This window comes from Zymoseptoria tritici, chromosome 3 (assembly GCF_000219625.1).
Source record: "Zymoseptoria tritici IPO323 chromosome 3, whole genome shotgun sequence".
Taxonomy (NCBI): Eukaryota; Fungi; Ascomycota; class Dothideomycetes; order Mycosphaerellales; family Mycosphaerellaceae; genus Zymoseptoria; species Zymoseptoria tritici.
In genome coordinates, this window is record NC_018216.1 from 1,701,864 (window position 1) to 1,716,481 (window position 14,618).

Consider the following 14,618-nt stretch of genomic DNA (forward strand, 5'->3'; position numbering starts at 1 on the left):
GAGAAGCTGGCTTTGCTGCTTCCACCGAGAGGCAAGAAGACATGAATGCAACTTGAGAGCTCGCTTGAGTACGCCCCAGATTTCAAGGGCTGTTGATGCGTTGTATGCAATGGACGATGAAGGACATGAAGATGTTATGATGCCAACGAGGAGAGAGGAACTTGGCCGAGTTCATCGAGAGCTCATGAATGAATCAAGTAAAGGCATCGCCCGGAGGTGTTCTATAGGGACGATGAAACTCGTGCCAGAATTTATGCGACTGTACATGGATGATGGGTGAACAACCAGCTTCCCGTTCGATCAACCCCAGTAGGCATGCGGGTGACAAGTGGTGAGCACTGTTGTATGTCCTGCTCTTCGATTTCTGGCGGCACGAATGTGACTCAACGCGAAATATTTGTTTGGCTGCCAATCATCGGCGTGGTGAAGGGGTACTTATATACCAGTCGAACCATTCTCTCATCTAGCTCAATGTACTCGGATCGTGGAAAATCGCGTCAGGAGGAGGCCGAACAGGCAGAAGCTCGTGCTTGCTGCCTGCATGCACAAACGCCGGGTGTTTGGCCTCCCATTGCTGTTTCCATTCAAGCAAAGCATTGTAGTTGTGACATTTGTGCTGGTTGGCGAATTTGATCGCTTCCGAATGAGGACCAGTGTAGACAGAGGGAATCAGGCCGATATCCGCCGTGCACATCAATCTTTCGCGGACATTGTCAAGGCAATGATTGATATGGCTTCGCCGGTTTGGCTCAGTGACCTTCGTGTCGTCCTCGTATTGCTTGTAGTAAGGCTTGTTGAAATACAACGCCTTTCGTAATTCATTCTGTGCATATCATGAGTCGCGTTGGATAAGTCATAGCGTTTGAGCCGTGCTTACCAGACAGTGGATGTCGTGAAAGCCCTGGATGAGCACGAAAAACCCTTCCTCGTCAGGATCTTTGTCGAACGTCCCTGGTCCATCGTACAAGTGCTCTTTCATGCTCAGTCCCACCTTCTTTCCTGTACGTGCCGGCAACAAAAACCCTCCGTCGCGGACGCCAAGATCAACCCAGGCGCGGTCGACTGCAGGACTTGGAGGTGATGTCCAACGGCTCGTAGCGTTGCCAGAACGCTCGCTGAATTCGACGAGCGAGAAAGAGCGGTCCAGGCCTGGATATGCATAGAGACCTGGGGGAAGTCTTGCGTTAGTATGGTCAGAGACAGGTCACGAAAGCGATGTTCGTACTTTCTTCCAAGTCTGGTGAGAGGCTGGAGTGTAGTCGTATCTCGTCCAACTTGAGCGTTGCGAAGATCGAGAGAACGTTCGTGGCAATCATGGCTCCAAGTACATAGAGCCATTGGCGAGACTTCGACGACGACCGGTGTTGTGAGTGTTGTGGGTAGTTCAGCTCGTCGAGTAGACATTCCTTTTCGATATGGGCGATCGACGAGTCTTGCGATTCTGTGTCGTATGTGGACATCATTGCACACGTTGCGGCCCGGCCTCGAGAGAGCATGAGATCGATGTTACTGCTTCGAAAGGGAGGAAGGAACGGATACGAGTCGCCTGTGTAAGTACGCACCCTCCGCGCGTGGACGCTCCTGTGACGAAAGTAGTCGCCACGGTAGACTCCCGTAGCCACCCAGATTCTGGATCCATAGCTGTACGTTCGATCGGGAATGGCTCGACATTTCGTCGGAACAACTTGACAGGGGTGGCCGAATAGGACCGAAACTCGCTCTTTCGCATGCGATGAGATCTTTGAACTCCCACCTGTATTCTCGATCGCATTCTCGATCGCAAACGCCCGACGTTGTTCTCGCAAAGTTGAATCTCGCTGCTCCTAACGCGATTTGGATGGTAGCACCGAAGACAAGGATTTAGAGAACTAGTTCATCCATGCTCCGTTATCGGCGCGAACTTCGCGACAAGCATCTGTCACAGATTATCGTAGAGGAAGAAACGATGACGCCACTTTTGGACCGCACGGCATCACGAATAGTATATCCTTCTTGTTTCAATGACTTTCGACAAGTGCCCGCTCACGGGGCGATAGTCCGCAGAGTGCAAAGTATATGTCGTTCGTTGAAACATCGAAGAAGAAGCGACAGAGTTATAAGCGACAGAGTTATAAGCGACAGAGTTATAACCGCCTACATTCCTCGATCCAGTAGGATCGCTAGCTCATTCGCTCTCGGACTCACCGCCCAGCCTATTGCCCAACCCCTGACATGCGTGAAAGACGGTCATCGATGGGTCATTACGAGGCACCAGGGGGTCCAGGGGAGAAATGCCTTTGCATACATTGCCTCGTGGAGCAAGTGCGTCAGACTGAGCAAGAAATCGCGCATAACGACATTTTCGCTTCAAACAACGGAAAGGACCATGTACGCGATAGACTCCAGCTTACACCCTGCAAGCGTGAGAAGCGCATATCGTTAGTAGCGATATCGCCACTTTCAGGAAGCACGTCTTGACGGCAGCTTGCACTTCAGTGACAACTTCGATACGGAAACCAATCTCCCGGTGCCAGGAGCGGAATTTCATTCCAACTTCGGAATCGCTAGTCTCAATCGTTGAGATCGAAGACAAGACAAGACATGGAGCTGCCATCGAGTATCAACCGAGACGATCGCCATGAATGCCCAGGTCAACGGTGCGCAGAACCAACATAAAAGCCGCTCGCCACGCAGTCCGAACCGCTTTTCTTCTTCCAAGCACATCCCACCGAACATATCTTCTGATCAGCCAAAAAAAAACTTCTTTCATCATGCACTCATCCACCATCATTGCCTTGGCGTCTGTCCTTGCTACTGGCATCGTCCACGCCCTTCCCCAGGCTGGAGTGCGCGGTGACCGGTATGCGCGCGCGGCGGAGAACGTCAACATTCCAGTGGAGAAGAGAGGCGAGTGGGACTACGAGCCCACCCCTCACTACTACCCACCCGCCGCGGACAGCGCCAACATTCCAGTGGAGAAGAGAGGCGAATGGGACTACGAGCCCACCCCTCACTACTACCCACCCGCCGCGGACAGCGCCAACATTCCAGTGGAGAAGAGAGGCGAGTGGGACTACGAGCCCACCCCTCACTACTACCCACCCGCCGCGGACAGCGCCAACATTCCAGTGGAGAAGAGAGGCGAGTGGGACTACGAGCCCACCTCTCACTACTACCCACCCGCCGCGGACAGCGCCAACATTCCAGTGGAGAAAATAAAGAACTGAAGGTCGGTCACCGAAGACTATGGAGCTGGGACCGCGACTAATATCGAAGCTGCAGTATCTCACTCCTTCTTGCAAGGCCGACACCAACTCGACGAACAAGACGCGTTGTTTACGCAGGCGCAAGGCGCTGAACCCAACGTTCCCAGTACCGGACGAGACAATGAGTGCTTCAACAACCTGCACTTGGTAATGGCAACACGATGCATCGAGCTTTAGGGCCGAAGTAAGCGATGGTCGGATGGAGCGCAAGCGGTTGGAATTTGATATATGTCGCTCGCTGATAGTTCTATATCGATGTGAATTGATGGATGCACTGATGAACGCTGTTCAATTCTCTCATGTAACTGCTGCGGATAGCTCCCCCCTGTAGCTCTCTAGCAAATCAAACAAGCGTATCGAAGTTCCAAGCAAGCTTCTCGAAGTTACTTGCAAATAGTCCTTGGTATGGCTCGGTCCTCCAGGGTGAAGTCAGGATAAGGTTCAGACTAGTAGTATACTATATATGGGTGAAGTCTGCGTTATATCTTCTTGCATAGGTAAGGTATCTCTCAGCTCTAGACTCACAGCTCACCTCGATGTAGATTGCCTGCAGCTCGACCGCCTTGCTCTCATGTTTCATCCGCCGCGTAAGACATAAGGACCAAGAGATCCAAGAGTCGACTCCGGCGGGTGCTGCTCTCGACGGTCTGGCCGCCGTTGAAAGAACTAGGCGAGAGGATGGGCATACTCCGACGGCTGACTGGCCTCTATAGCCAAACAGGCAAGCGACCATGTCCCGACCATGTCTCTGTGCAGGTCGCCTTACATGTCGCCGTACATGTCGCTCAACTTGTATGCAGTCATGATTGCGAACATTCAGTTTCGTGGTCAAGCACTCGGTCACGGTCTCAGCTACAATCTTAGGAGCATTGCTTCCTGCCGGAGGTGGATCAGGTAATTGAACAGCTGTGACGGCAACCAAAGAAGGTCGACTATACCACGGCTTCGGTTCTTCTGAAGCAGGCTGAAGACCAGGATAATTTCGCGATCCACCGCGCGAGAAATGACCACAAGCAAAGTTGCCGATAGTGTATGCCGCTCGTTCATGCAAGCCACGACCAAGTTGAGAGAGCCAAATGCGCAAGGATCAACTTCGAACCAGACTGGGACGATGTCATATCGTATACGGAGATCTAGATCAGAAATGCTTGCTGGGTGGGCTCGGGCCGGTACACTACTCACGGAAGAGGGTCGGGAAATGCTAAGCCATATTCGAGCTACATATTCACCAGAGATACGTGGAACACCGAATCAACACCTATGGAAGGCTGAGGAAAAATTCCAGTGCCTCTTTGTACTTGAGCACCCCAAGCCCAGTGACCGGATCCCATCCCTTGGCAACCGGGAAACCAGGCTGATCACAATTACCATTGGGTCGTCCATCCGTGATGTCACGGATGAATTTGTCCGCGTACTTGTACAGCGTTGGATTGAGAAAGCCAACGGGACCTTTGCCCACGTACATCCTCTCCAGATTGATGCGAGAGATCATCGAGGCCACCACATGAACCGCAGCCGAAGTGCCTCCAGTCGTGCCCAGAGTGTGTCCATTGCCTCGGACGTAGACATGGTCCCCAAGGGCGGAGATGTCTGGAACGCCGCGGCCCAACGTGGAGTAGTGGCCATACTCTCCACTTTTGACTCCCGTCTGGTAGATCTGATGGATCGTGGTGTTGAGCGCTTGTGGCATGGGAAGATCGGGTGCAAGTGCAGCGAAACCTAGCGCATCGATTTTGGTATTGTCCAGGTATCCCCCCACGGCTGTCGACTGCCATGATGGTCGATCGTAAACTGCGGAAATGCCGCCAGACGATTGCCACAATGTCTGGGGGTTGCGACCGTCCAACGCCTCCTCTGGAGAAGAGTCTGGATCCGTTGGGTCCGCACCGTCCTTGATCTGAGTTCCTCCAACTCCGGTCACATAAGGGCAGTTCGCGGGCCAAGGTACACCCCACATGTCTCCCTTCGGACCATAGCATGTGTGACCACCGTTCGCTATACCCCAGTCGCCGACCGCGTAGATGAACGATACGCCTTGCAAAGTGAGCTTCATGAATTCGTTGCACTGACGACGCTGATAGGCTCTGCGAAGGAGTGTTAGCGCTTGTGCAGCGTCTCGAAACATTTCTCGACACCCGACTTACAAGGGAATGTAGTCTTCAGTGGCATCCCAAGAAGATGCAATGACTTTAGGCGGGTTGATGGTTCCGCAGTCCTTATTCTTGACCTCGCCGCCTAGTCCAGGGTAATCGCCGGTCTCACCATACGCGGTGTAGGTGCAATACGATGCTGTAGATGTTAGCACATATCGCATGGCTTGGATGAGGAATACTTACCATCCAGGGCGTCGAGCATCAGGTTCATGTATCCGGCATTATTTGTTTGATATTCCTTCGGACCCTCGTTCAACAACACAATCTCCGCAGGGTATAACAGCGGATACGTCACGTCCAAATCGATGTTCGTCTCTTCAACGTAACCTCTGTATTCGGCCTCAGGTTCAGGTGCGCCAGCAATATTGTATGACTTCGGATGAGTGCCTTTCGGGATATTGGTCTGAGTACTGAAGAAGGTGTCCAGACTGAGCTGATCCCAGGGGTCATTGCCGGTCGAGTATATGGCGTGCTCGTAACCTGCAACTGCTTTTGGCGGAGTGTCTGGGATGCCGTATAGCTTTTTGATGCATTGAGGCGACATTCCTGTGACGTTGCATGGTATATCGCGGGCGCTGAGCAGATCACGCTCTTGGATGGGCGGAATTGACGCTTCTCCTGGCTCTTCGTTGCTCGGACTTCTTTTGTTCACTTTCGGCAAAACTGTGCCTGGAGTGATGTAGTCCAGGTGTCTACGAACATGCTCCGGTACGTGATAGATGTCGGTTGCCGGCACGCCGCGCCGAACCAAATCGTGGTGGTGGTAGTGGTATTCGGTCTCCAGCAAGCTCTCCAATTCAGAAGTCGTCGCCATGAACCGAAGATGTCCCTTGTGCAAGGTGTGATCAATGTCCCTCGCGATGGTCTCTTCGATCCACTGACGTACGGCATCGATGGTCTCGTCGGTGGGGCGGAAAAAGTCTTGCACTTGTTGAGCAGTCCAGTGTTTGCCATAATTGAGTGAGTCGGGATCTGACACGTCCATCACGCAGTCTTCAGCCTTGTCAAGGTTTCCCATGGTGAGGGCGATTTGAACATCGTGTACCGCGTTCGGCTCGACACGTTGATGCTTCGTCCATCCTTCTGGTAGGCTTTGCCGATGCTCACACGGTTCAGCAACCGGCGCCGCTTCGAGAAGAGTGTACGATAAGCTGGCGGCAGCCAGCCATAATTTTGTGCACCACATTGGCACGTACTCGTTGTAGCGAGAAGATCACACTGCTTTCAAGGATACCGTAACTTGAGGAATGTCTGTCCGTGACCGAGGACAGGCGATCCATTTCATAGTCTCGCGATAAGTGTCCAGGTGCTCCGATGAGGAAAGGCTAGCGCTGCGACTTCGTCGGGACGGGGAGGCGCAGCTCGACGAGGGTCGGTCAAGTCGAAGGACCAGCCGGGTTCACCGTAGCTCTATCCCGGTATTCGGGACTCCCTGGTACATCGCGTGAGCGCATCGAAGAGGCTGTCGTTTCGGCATACTCAGAGGACGTTCACAATCTTCGCAGCAGAGGTAATGATCTGTTCTCGGTCAACGAGGTCATTGAAACAGTCAGGGGACGGAGCGCCTACTTTACCGATGCGAACGCCTCCCGCGCGCCACGAACCCTTGACCTAAGTCGAGTTAACCGAGCCTCACCTGGTGTCCTGGTCATTGGATCGCTCAAAGGTAAATAAGATGTGCGAACAAGGATGAAACCTTGATGACTTACCTTGCCCTGCGATTTTGCACAAATACCGCACAAAATCCGAGCGCCTAACTTTTGCTTCAAGGAAAATCTAGGCATATCGGACGTGTTGTGTGAGTGGACATCACAAGCTGAGAATGAGCGCACCGTGACCAGGCTTCCGTGCTTGGCCTGTTGTAGGCAGCGAGGAATGACCGTCTCGTCTGGCTAATCATAGTATTGGCAACGCTCAAGCTTGAAAGCAAGGGCCTGTATTCAAGATGTCTTTTATGGTCCTTCTCACCGCTATCCGGGATTGTGCTGCGCATTTTCACGGACTCAGAGTACATCGAAGTCCCGGATGCTTATTTCCCCCATCTCGCTGACTCTAGACATTGCTCAGAGGTGCTTTGCTGCTATGACTGCATTCTCTTTTCGTGGAGCTTGGGACTGGTCGTATCGTGCGGGTGAAGCGGTGGAGGAGTATTTCAGGGCGTGCTGAAGTTGGGGACTCAGACAGCGGGTCGACCAGACGCCTTGTGGACCGGCGGAGGTCGCTGGTGAGGAAACGGAGACTGTGATCGTAACATGTTGTTCTGTGGTCCGTAGAGGAACGGTGGTTGCAGTTCACACGCGGTGGTGGTGGTGGCGGTGGTGACAAATGAAGTCGATACCCCTCCCGCAGGGTTTGCTCTGGCTCCGATTCACTCCTCCTCGTCCTTGACCATCTCCTCGATGAAAGCCACCACGAGATCCATTTTAGCAACAACGTCGTCCGATCGCTGAGCTAGTGGCAGCGCTCTCGCCACTCGATCCGGATGCCAACGCTTCAGCTGCAGGCGCAACATTTGAAGGAAGCTACCACTCCAGTCCGTAATATTCTTAGGGGCATGGTAGAAGAATTCCTGGACGTTTGCCTCGGTCACCTCCTTCAACGTGCCACCTTTGACTGGCCAAGGAATGGAGCGTATGGGTTCGTCGAGTGTGGTGTTGTTGACGCGGGATAGCTTCGACCATGCTCGCTCGTATCTGGTCCAGCTGATAGCCCATGCGTCGTTGCAGATTGATTCTCCTTCGGGCTCGGTTGGGGTGCGATCTGTGGCCGCCGCTTCTTCCAATTCTCGCGGCTCTTCTTGTTGCTCAGCCTCGCGGTGCTCCTCTATCTGTTGCCCAGCTTCGCGGCGCTCCGCTTTCCGTTGCTCGGCTTCGCGGCGATCCTCTTCTGGCGTTTCGGGCTTCGCACTTCGAGCTTCACGACGAGCCTCCTCGGCTTCACGATGGAGGACTTGATCGCGCTTCTCGGCCTTTTCCTGCTCAGCTCGACTGTTGACCTCATCTAAGCGTTCGCATACCACCCGTAACCGCATATTCGCGTCATCCGCTCGTTCGCCCACTTCACACAGTCGTCTGTTCACGTCATCCGCCCGTTTGCGGGCTTCATCTGCTCGGCTGCTCGCTTCTTTTAATCGTTTGAATGCTTGATCCTCAGTCCGCTTCAAGGCTTGGTACCTCGCCTCTCTGCGTACTTTTTGCGCCGCCTCCTGCTCGCGCTTGAACCGGGCAGTCGCCATCGTTCCTTCGTTTTTCTGCTTCACATTGCGCTGCGACTTATTGGTAGTCCAAGTCCTCTCGCGAGGCTCCGACTTCATCAACGATGGGATGTCCGGATTCCTGGTGTTGATCAATTTCTTGTCGGGCTGCTGGAGGAAAACAGTCTCTTCGCCTTGCTGAAGTGCGCCATTCAGTCCGCCTTTCTGTCTCTGCAACGTCCGCGCAATGACATCGGACCACTGCTCAGCCATATCGCCGGTCTGTTCTTGATGATCGTGCTTGCACAGCGCCTTTGACGCAATGACCGACAGCTCGTGGCGGAGACCGACGGAGTTGCCAAAGTGCTTCGGCAGCGCTCGTATCCGTTTCTGCACTTCATGACGATTGGCAACAGCGATCGCGTTCTGGCAGCGCCGGTTCTTCGAAGGAGCATAGCCGACACAAGTGAAGGTATCGGTCGCTGGGTTGATGATTCCGAGGACTTTCTCGCCACTCCAGGACATCGCGGCGGCCATGTTGCAGGATGTGGATGCTCCGGAGAGAGTATGAGGGCTCGCGAGTGGTTTTGGGCGCAAACACGGGACGGCGGAATGCGTAACTAGTATTGCGTGAATTGCTGAGTGAATGTCGGTTAGCACGACCAAGGTAGTTTCAACACTCCTTATGCACAAACGCCTGGTCGATGAACCAAGCATTCAAAATGTCGCAGCCTGCTCGAAAGAGCAAACAGACGACTGTTTTTGAGACCTGCATTGCATCTGCGCCGGCGCATCATGTCTCAGAGCACCTTATGTACGGCAAGCAAGACAGCGGCGAGTTGCAGACAATGCGGCCTTCCAATTGATGCGGTATCTTCGAGGATCCGGCTTGCAGGCAAGCATCCACCAAAGCGATGTTCGGAGCTGAACATCTCTCGGCCTTCTACTGCCATAGTCTGTCATCTGTACGGTTCCATCAGCGTTCTTCATGCGTGATCTGAGACACTGCAAATGGAGGCCGAATGTCCAAAATCACTGTCAGAAAACCTCATGATTGATTACCACAGCGCTAAGCTTTCGTAACAATGCACCCACCCCTCAATACCCATCGTCCCTCTTACTCCTCTCCCGGTCCCGGTCCCATCCTCCAGGCATCGAGCCGGGCAGCGCATATTCCGGCTCTCTCTCCCTCTCACGTTCCCTATCCCGCTCCCTCCTCCTCTCTCGGAAGTCCGCATCACTCGCTCCTCCGACTGTACTCGCCGCGCTTCCGCCAGTTGATGGACCTTCCAGCATCTTGGGTGTCTTCGCTTTGAACTCATCCTCGGAGTTGGGGTCTTCGTACTCGTCTCGATCACGGCGGTCGCGGGTGCGGCGGGAGGACTTGCGTTCGGCGCGGTCTTCTTCATGGCGGGAGTCTGATGAGGATGAGTATTAGCGGTCGAAGCTTGTGGAGAAGCCCTTGATAGTATGTGCAAGAGAGATGGCAGGTGTTCTCGAGCAAAGAGCTTGCGCAGTTCAAAGTCCAAAGCAACTGAGCAACTCGGCAGCGGTGCAGAAGCGTGTCAAGGCTCAAAGCAGTGCAGTGGCCAGAGTCTTGGCTCGTGATCTCGAGGACGATGAAAACGTTGCGACCGGCGCTTCGTGCGCTAAGGATTGGACGGAAGCTGCGTTGCGTTCTTTTCGAATAGGATGATCAGTCCTTGGAGCCGCTTCGTCGGAAGACACTACTTCGGACGATGCCTCGAAAGGATCATCGGGTATGTGGAGAAATGGAAACGAAAGGAAATGCCTACCTCTGATGCTCGCTGTTCGATCAGCGAGCTTCTGAATCTCTTCCTTGGTCAAGACTCTCAGCACAATCACACAGTCGAGTCGTTCTTCAAATCGTTCCTGTGCGGCTTCAAGAGCTTCCGGGTTGACGAGGCGACGGTCAATCTTTGTCCAGCGGGCACCGGGTGGGATTCCTTTCTTGGTGGCCTAGCAAGAAGAGTCAGTTTGCATCCGCCATCAATGTATCAAACACAACTCACGTCTTTCAATGGCGCCACGCCCTCACGTATGTTATCCGAATTCTCAGGAAACTTCGCCGTAGGCTTTTTCAAGATCCCTTTCGGTCTCCTCTCTTCTTCTTCCGTGGGTGGGTCAACGATGCGAACTCGGTTCTCACGCTTCGAGCTCTCGCTGTTATCGATGATCTGGAACGGCTCATCCATCATCGGCATGTCCAGAATGCTCGGCCTCCTGCGGAGTTCGGACGGTAGGGAGGATGTGACAGTGCTGCTAGCAGTGACTGTCGATTGGTCGTCTCTGTCAAAGCTATTCCGCAAAGCTGACGGCGGAGGGGTCTCGTTAAACATGGAGTTCGCAACAGCTGCAGTCGAAGGCGAGCCACGACTTTCACGAGCTCTGTGACGCTGCTCTCGTTCGCGACGTCTCCGTGCCCTATCAGGATCCGAATCAGAGCCGCGTTGGTCATCAGAGCCACGGCCGTGGTCTCTCGAGACACCCAGCTCTCGCTGAACTTGCTCCATACGACGACGGTAGTCTTCGTCGGCGTCAATCGTCGAAGCAGGAACCTCAGCCGGCTTGTTTTCCTGCTCGCGCTGGTGGTCTCGCTGCCCTCTGTCAGGCACTCGTTCCGGAGGTTGCGTTTCTAGCCCGTTATCGAAGCTACGTTCTTGGGGTGGAAACGACTTCTCCGACCTGTCTTCCTTCATATTATCGGGTTTCCAGTCCGGATTGCTGACCGGTGGAGCACTCCTCGGCGGCTCGCCAGCATTCTCAAATGCAAATCCGAGGCTACGATCCGGATCGCGATATCGGTCACGCTCGGATTCACGTTCGCGGAGCTCTTCGTCGCTAGCGGCCTTGCCTGACCGCCGTTCTCGCGGAGGGAAGTCTCGCTCCTCACCGTTGCGGCGATCATCTCCATTGCGTCGGTCACTTCGCTCTTCCTTTTCGCGGCGCTCGCTTCGTCCATCTTTATCGCGACGCTCTCCTCGCTCTCTGTCCTTTTCGTTGCGATCACGGTCTCGATCTGGGTCATCTCGGTCACGGTCCTTGTCCTTGTCTCGCTTGTCGGCCACCTTGTTCAAGAGACCTGTCAGCCCAAAGGCAGCAGCGGCTCCCGCTAGACCGCCAGTCGCTGCTTGCGATAAACTGGGCTTCGAGATCTGCTCAGTGCTCTGCCGTGGGCTGTTCTCCTTTCGAGCATGATCTCGGTCGCGATCAGTGTCCCGACGATGTCGATCGCGGTCTCGCTCAGCGGGAGGCTCCATCTGCCGAGCTCGTTCCCTTTCCCTTTCCCGATCTTGATCCACTTCACGATCCTTCTTTCGATCCTGGTCGCGATCATGGCCTCGATCCTCATCGCGTCGTCGAGATTCTTTCTCGCGGACCTCTCTTTGAAGATCCCTCTCGCGATGTCGATCTCGCTCATCAGCTTGTACCCTGCCCGCAAGCTCTCGATCCTTCTTCTCTTGTTCTAGTCTCCGCATATCATGAGGATACAACTCCGGAGCAGTATCCCTCCGATGTGGATCGCCATAGCCAGAGTCCCGGTATTTCTGGGCTTCGAAAGGTTCGTCGCTGCCTCTGCCGTCCCCTGCGTATCGGACCTGACTCTCGGGCCGCTGGTGTCTCACCTCCGGCCTGATGCCAAAGCCTCGCCGCTCCACACTCTGATCCAGACGAGCGTCTCTTGTCACACTAGGTCTCCTCTCCCGTCTCGATTCCCGATCATCTGCTCCGCTGTAATCGTATTGATGCACAGTAGTACGCCGGTCGCTCGAGGTTGCTCGCGCTGGTGCGTGATATCCTGCCTTTGGGTCCAGATACACGGGGTCCGCATAGCCTCTTCCGCGGGTCGGCGATTGCGCGACCTGTCGAGGCTCGTCCCTAACGCTTCTCGTGCGGCCCAAATTGTCATTGATCTTGTCCCATCCTCGCGTGCTTGGAGGTGGACCGACTTCCTTGGCAGCAGGCCGAATGCCGAAGGTGGGATCGAGGACACTCACGGGGCGTTCCCTAGAAGTGCCGCCATTGCGATCCACGCTGCCGCGCCTTAGGCGGGGTTCTCTCCATCTTGGCTCAGTATCACGATACATGCTTGCAGGGTCTGTGTAGGAGTATGCGTCTTCGTCGTCAATGCTCGTGTCTCTTGGCTTGTTGCTTGTGCCATTGGCGTGGTATCCTCGTCGTCCTCGATCACGCTCTCTTTCCGACACACCACTCGAGCGATAACCACTACGGTCCACACTGTTTCTCCGCTTGTGATTTCTCTCTCCACCGGCGGGCACAGGCAGGTTCACGTCGGCGACCAGCCTCGCACCGTTGTCGTCCACACTGTAGAGTTTTTTGTGGGTCACCGTTCGCGCAGGCTCTTGAGAAATCGCAGGTGTGATGTAGTAGTCCTTTTCTCGTGAAGTCTTCACAGGACTCGCCGGGCGGATGACCTCGGTTTGGACGATATTTGGTCGGGTGCGGGACGGCAGATGAGTGGTGGTGGTAGTGGTTCCACGCTGACCGTCGACAAGTGAGGAGCGTCGCGGTCGGCCGGAGTATGAGTCGTATGTCGAGACCGGTCGGGCGGCCTGTGGAGGCGGTACGTTGATGAATGTCTGCGTGGAGATCGGAATCACACCAGTGCTGGCTCTCGGCGAGGCGTAGGTGCTGTGTCGTGAAGTGTAATAATTAGGGTCCAGCGAATTGTCGGATAAGCGATTGGGATTGGCGATACGCCTGCCACCCGGCGACAGTGGACGGTGATTGTAGGACATGGTGACCTCGGCGATGGGTTTCACGCGCGGGAGGTGGATGGCCAGCGGTGTTGTCCGCGGTCGGGCGATGTAGGTCGTTACTTTCTGCTCCCCGCCAACACCAGTCAGCGTCGATCTTCTCTTCGTTCCGTCCATGGCGACCGTGGTCGGCAAGGGCGGCGTCAAGGTGAGGTGGGTAGCTCGTCGAGTAGGTTCAGACACAAGTCAAGGTCGCATCCGACATCGCGGTGTCTTCTCCTCAACGGGATGAACATGCGGTCGACAACAGCAGGGACAGCAAGAGCCAGCGAAGCGAAAGGAAGGAGACTAGCTTACCTGTCGTAATGCGGTGAAGCAGGGATATTCGCTGCTAATGTTGGGCTTCGAAAAGTGTTTCCCAAAGTTTGGCCCAGCGTGGGTGTTCGCGGGCGGTGCGCGGGTAGTAGATAGCGCGCAGTCAACGGGTGAATGCGCGGAGAGCGGCCAGCGCGGAGAGAGGGTGGAGAGGAAGGTGGCGGAGGAAGATGTCGAGATGGTCGTCGTGGTGGTGGTGTGGTAAAAGTTGAGGAGGAGGAGGAGTGGTACGGTAGCGTGGTTGGTGTGTCTCTCGTGGGCTGGTATTTCTGGACCAGGGTTGTGCTGATGGATACGGTACGTCACATGGGTACCCAACGTGCAATGATATAAAGATGGTAACACAAGACTGGTCTGCTCGACGACGGCGATGACTACAACAACTCTGACTCTGATGATTGAGAGATCTGAAAGTCCTCCTGTCCGTTCCGTTCCTCTGGACACCAAAAGTCAATGCCGCAGTGTCGGGGCGTGAGGAGTCTAATGCAATGCGCGCGATCTGTCCCATCACTGGGCAGATGTAGCCAAGCCGAAGGAGATGGCCTCCAACCTGACGTCGTTGGTGGCAGATCGTGCTGCCAGAGTTTGGGCTACCACCGAGGCGAGAAAGCCAAAAATCTTCCGCTCCCCTGGCATGTCTCACCTTGTCCGTTCCGTTCTACAACCAGAGGCACAGCAGAGGACAGGAAAGCAAGGCTCATCACTGGCGTGATCGCGATTCTGAGATGACCAGAGGTCATCTCGACGATTCCATTCCCAGCTGCGAGCCTCATGCGCCGAGGAGTGGACATGTTCGGCTTACGACGATTTGCCTTGTGCAGACACTACTGGGCTGGGCTGGGCTGCTGACCCCGAGGCCCAGGCTGCATGAATCCCTGTCAGGAATCTCGACAATCCTCGACGCATCATCTCG

The 14,618-nt window shown here is 54.8% G+C and overlaps 5 protein-coding genes across 5 annotated transcripts; 1 reads left to right on the top strand and 4 right to left on the bottom strand.

The window, feature by feature from the left end:
* Positions 1–463: 463 nt before the first annotated feature.
* On the bottom strand, positions 464–979 carry MYCGRDRAFT_38930 (uncharacterized protein; the record flags this gene model as incomplete). Its single annotated transcript, XM_003854382.1, has 2 exons — positions 464–823; positions 878–979. 2 exons carry the CDS (start codon positions 977–979, stop codon positions 464–466), a joined length of 462 nt encoding a protein of 153 aa, XP_003854430.1.
* A 1,771-nt stretch (positions 980–2,750) lies between these two features.
* On the top strand, positions 2,751–3,206 carry MYCGRDRAFT_91704 (uncharacterized protein; the record flags this gene model as incomplete). Its single annotated transcript, XM_003853786.1, has 1 exon — positions 2,751–3,206. The coding sequence occupies one exon, from the start codon at positions 2,751–2,753 to the stop codon at positions 3,204–3,206; it is 456 nt and encodes a 151-aa protein (XP_003853834.1).
* Positions 3,207–4,503: 1,297 nt separating this feature from the next.
* MYCGRDRAFT_38910 (uncharacterized protein) lies at positions 4,504–6,584 on the bottom strand (the record flags this gene model as incomplete). Its single annotated transcript, XM_003854381.1, has 4 exons — positions 4,504–4,886; positions 4,965–5,329; positions 5,390–5,534; positions 5,582–6,584. The coding sequence occupies 4 exons, from the start codon at positions 6,582–6,584 to the stop codon at positions 4,504–4,506; spliced, it is 1,896 nt and encodes a 631-aa protein (XP_003854429.1).
* A 2,262-nt stretch (positions 6,585–8,846) lies between these two features.
* On the bottom strand, positions 8,847–9,056 carry MYCGRDRAFT_29221 (uncharacterized protein; the record flags this gene model as incomplete). The annotated part of the gene is made up of 1 exon (XM_003854380.1): positions 8,847–9,056. A coding segment is annotated over one exon (210 nt), but the record flags the coding sequence as incomplete, so codon positions are not given.
* Positions 9,057–9,630: 574 nt separating this feature from the next.
* On the bottom strand, positions 9,631–14,496 carry MYCGRDRAFT_108612 (uncharacterized protein; the record flags this gene model as incomplete). The annotated part of the gene is made up of 5 exons (XM_003854379.1): positions 9,631–10,009; positions 10,388–10,571; positions 10,625–13,456; positions 13,688–13,974; positions 14,349–14,496. The coding sequence occupies 5 exons, from the start codon at positions 14,494–14,496 to the stop codon at positions 9,690–9,692; spliced, it is 3,771 nt and encodes a 1,256-aa protein (XP_003854427.1).
* Between the last annotated feature and the right edge of the window lie 122 nt (positions 14,497–14,618).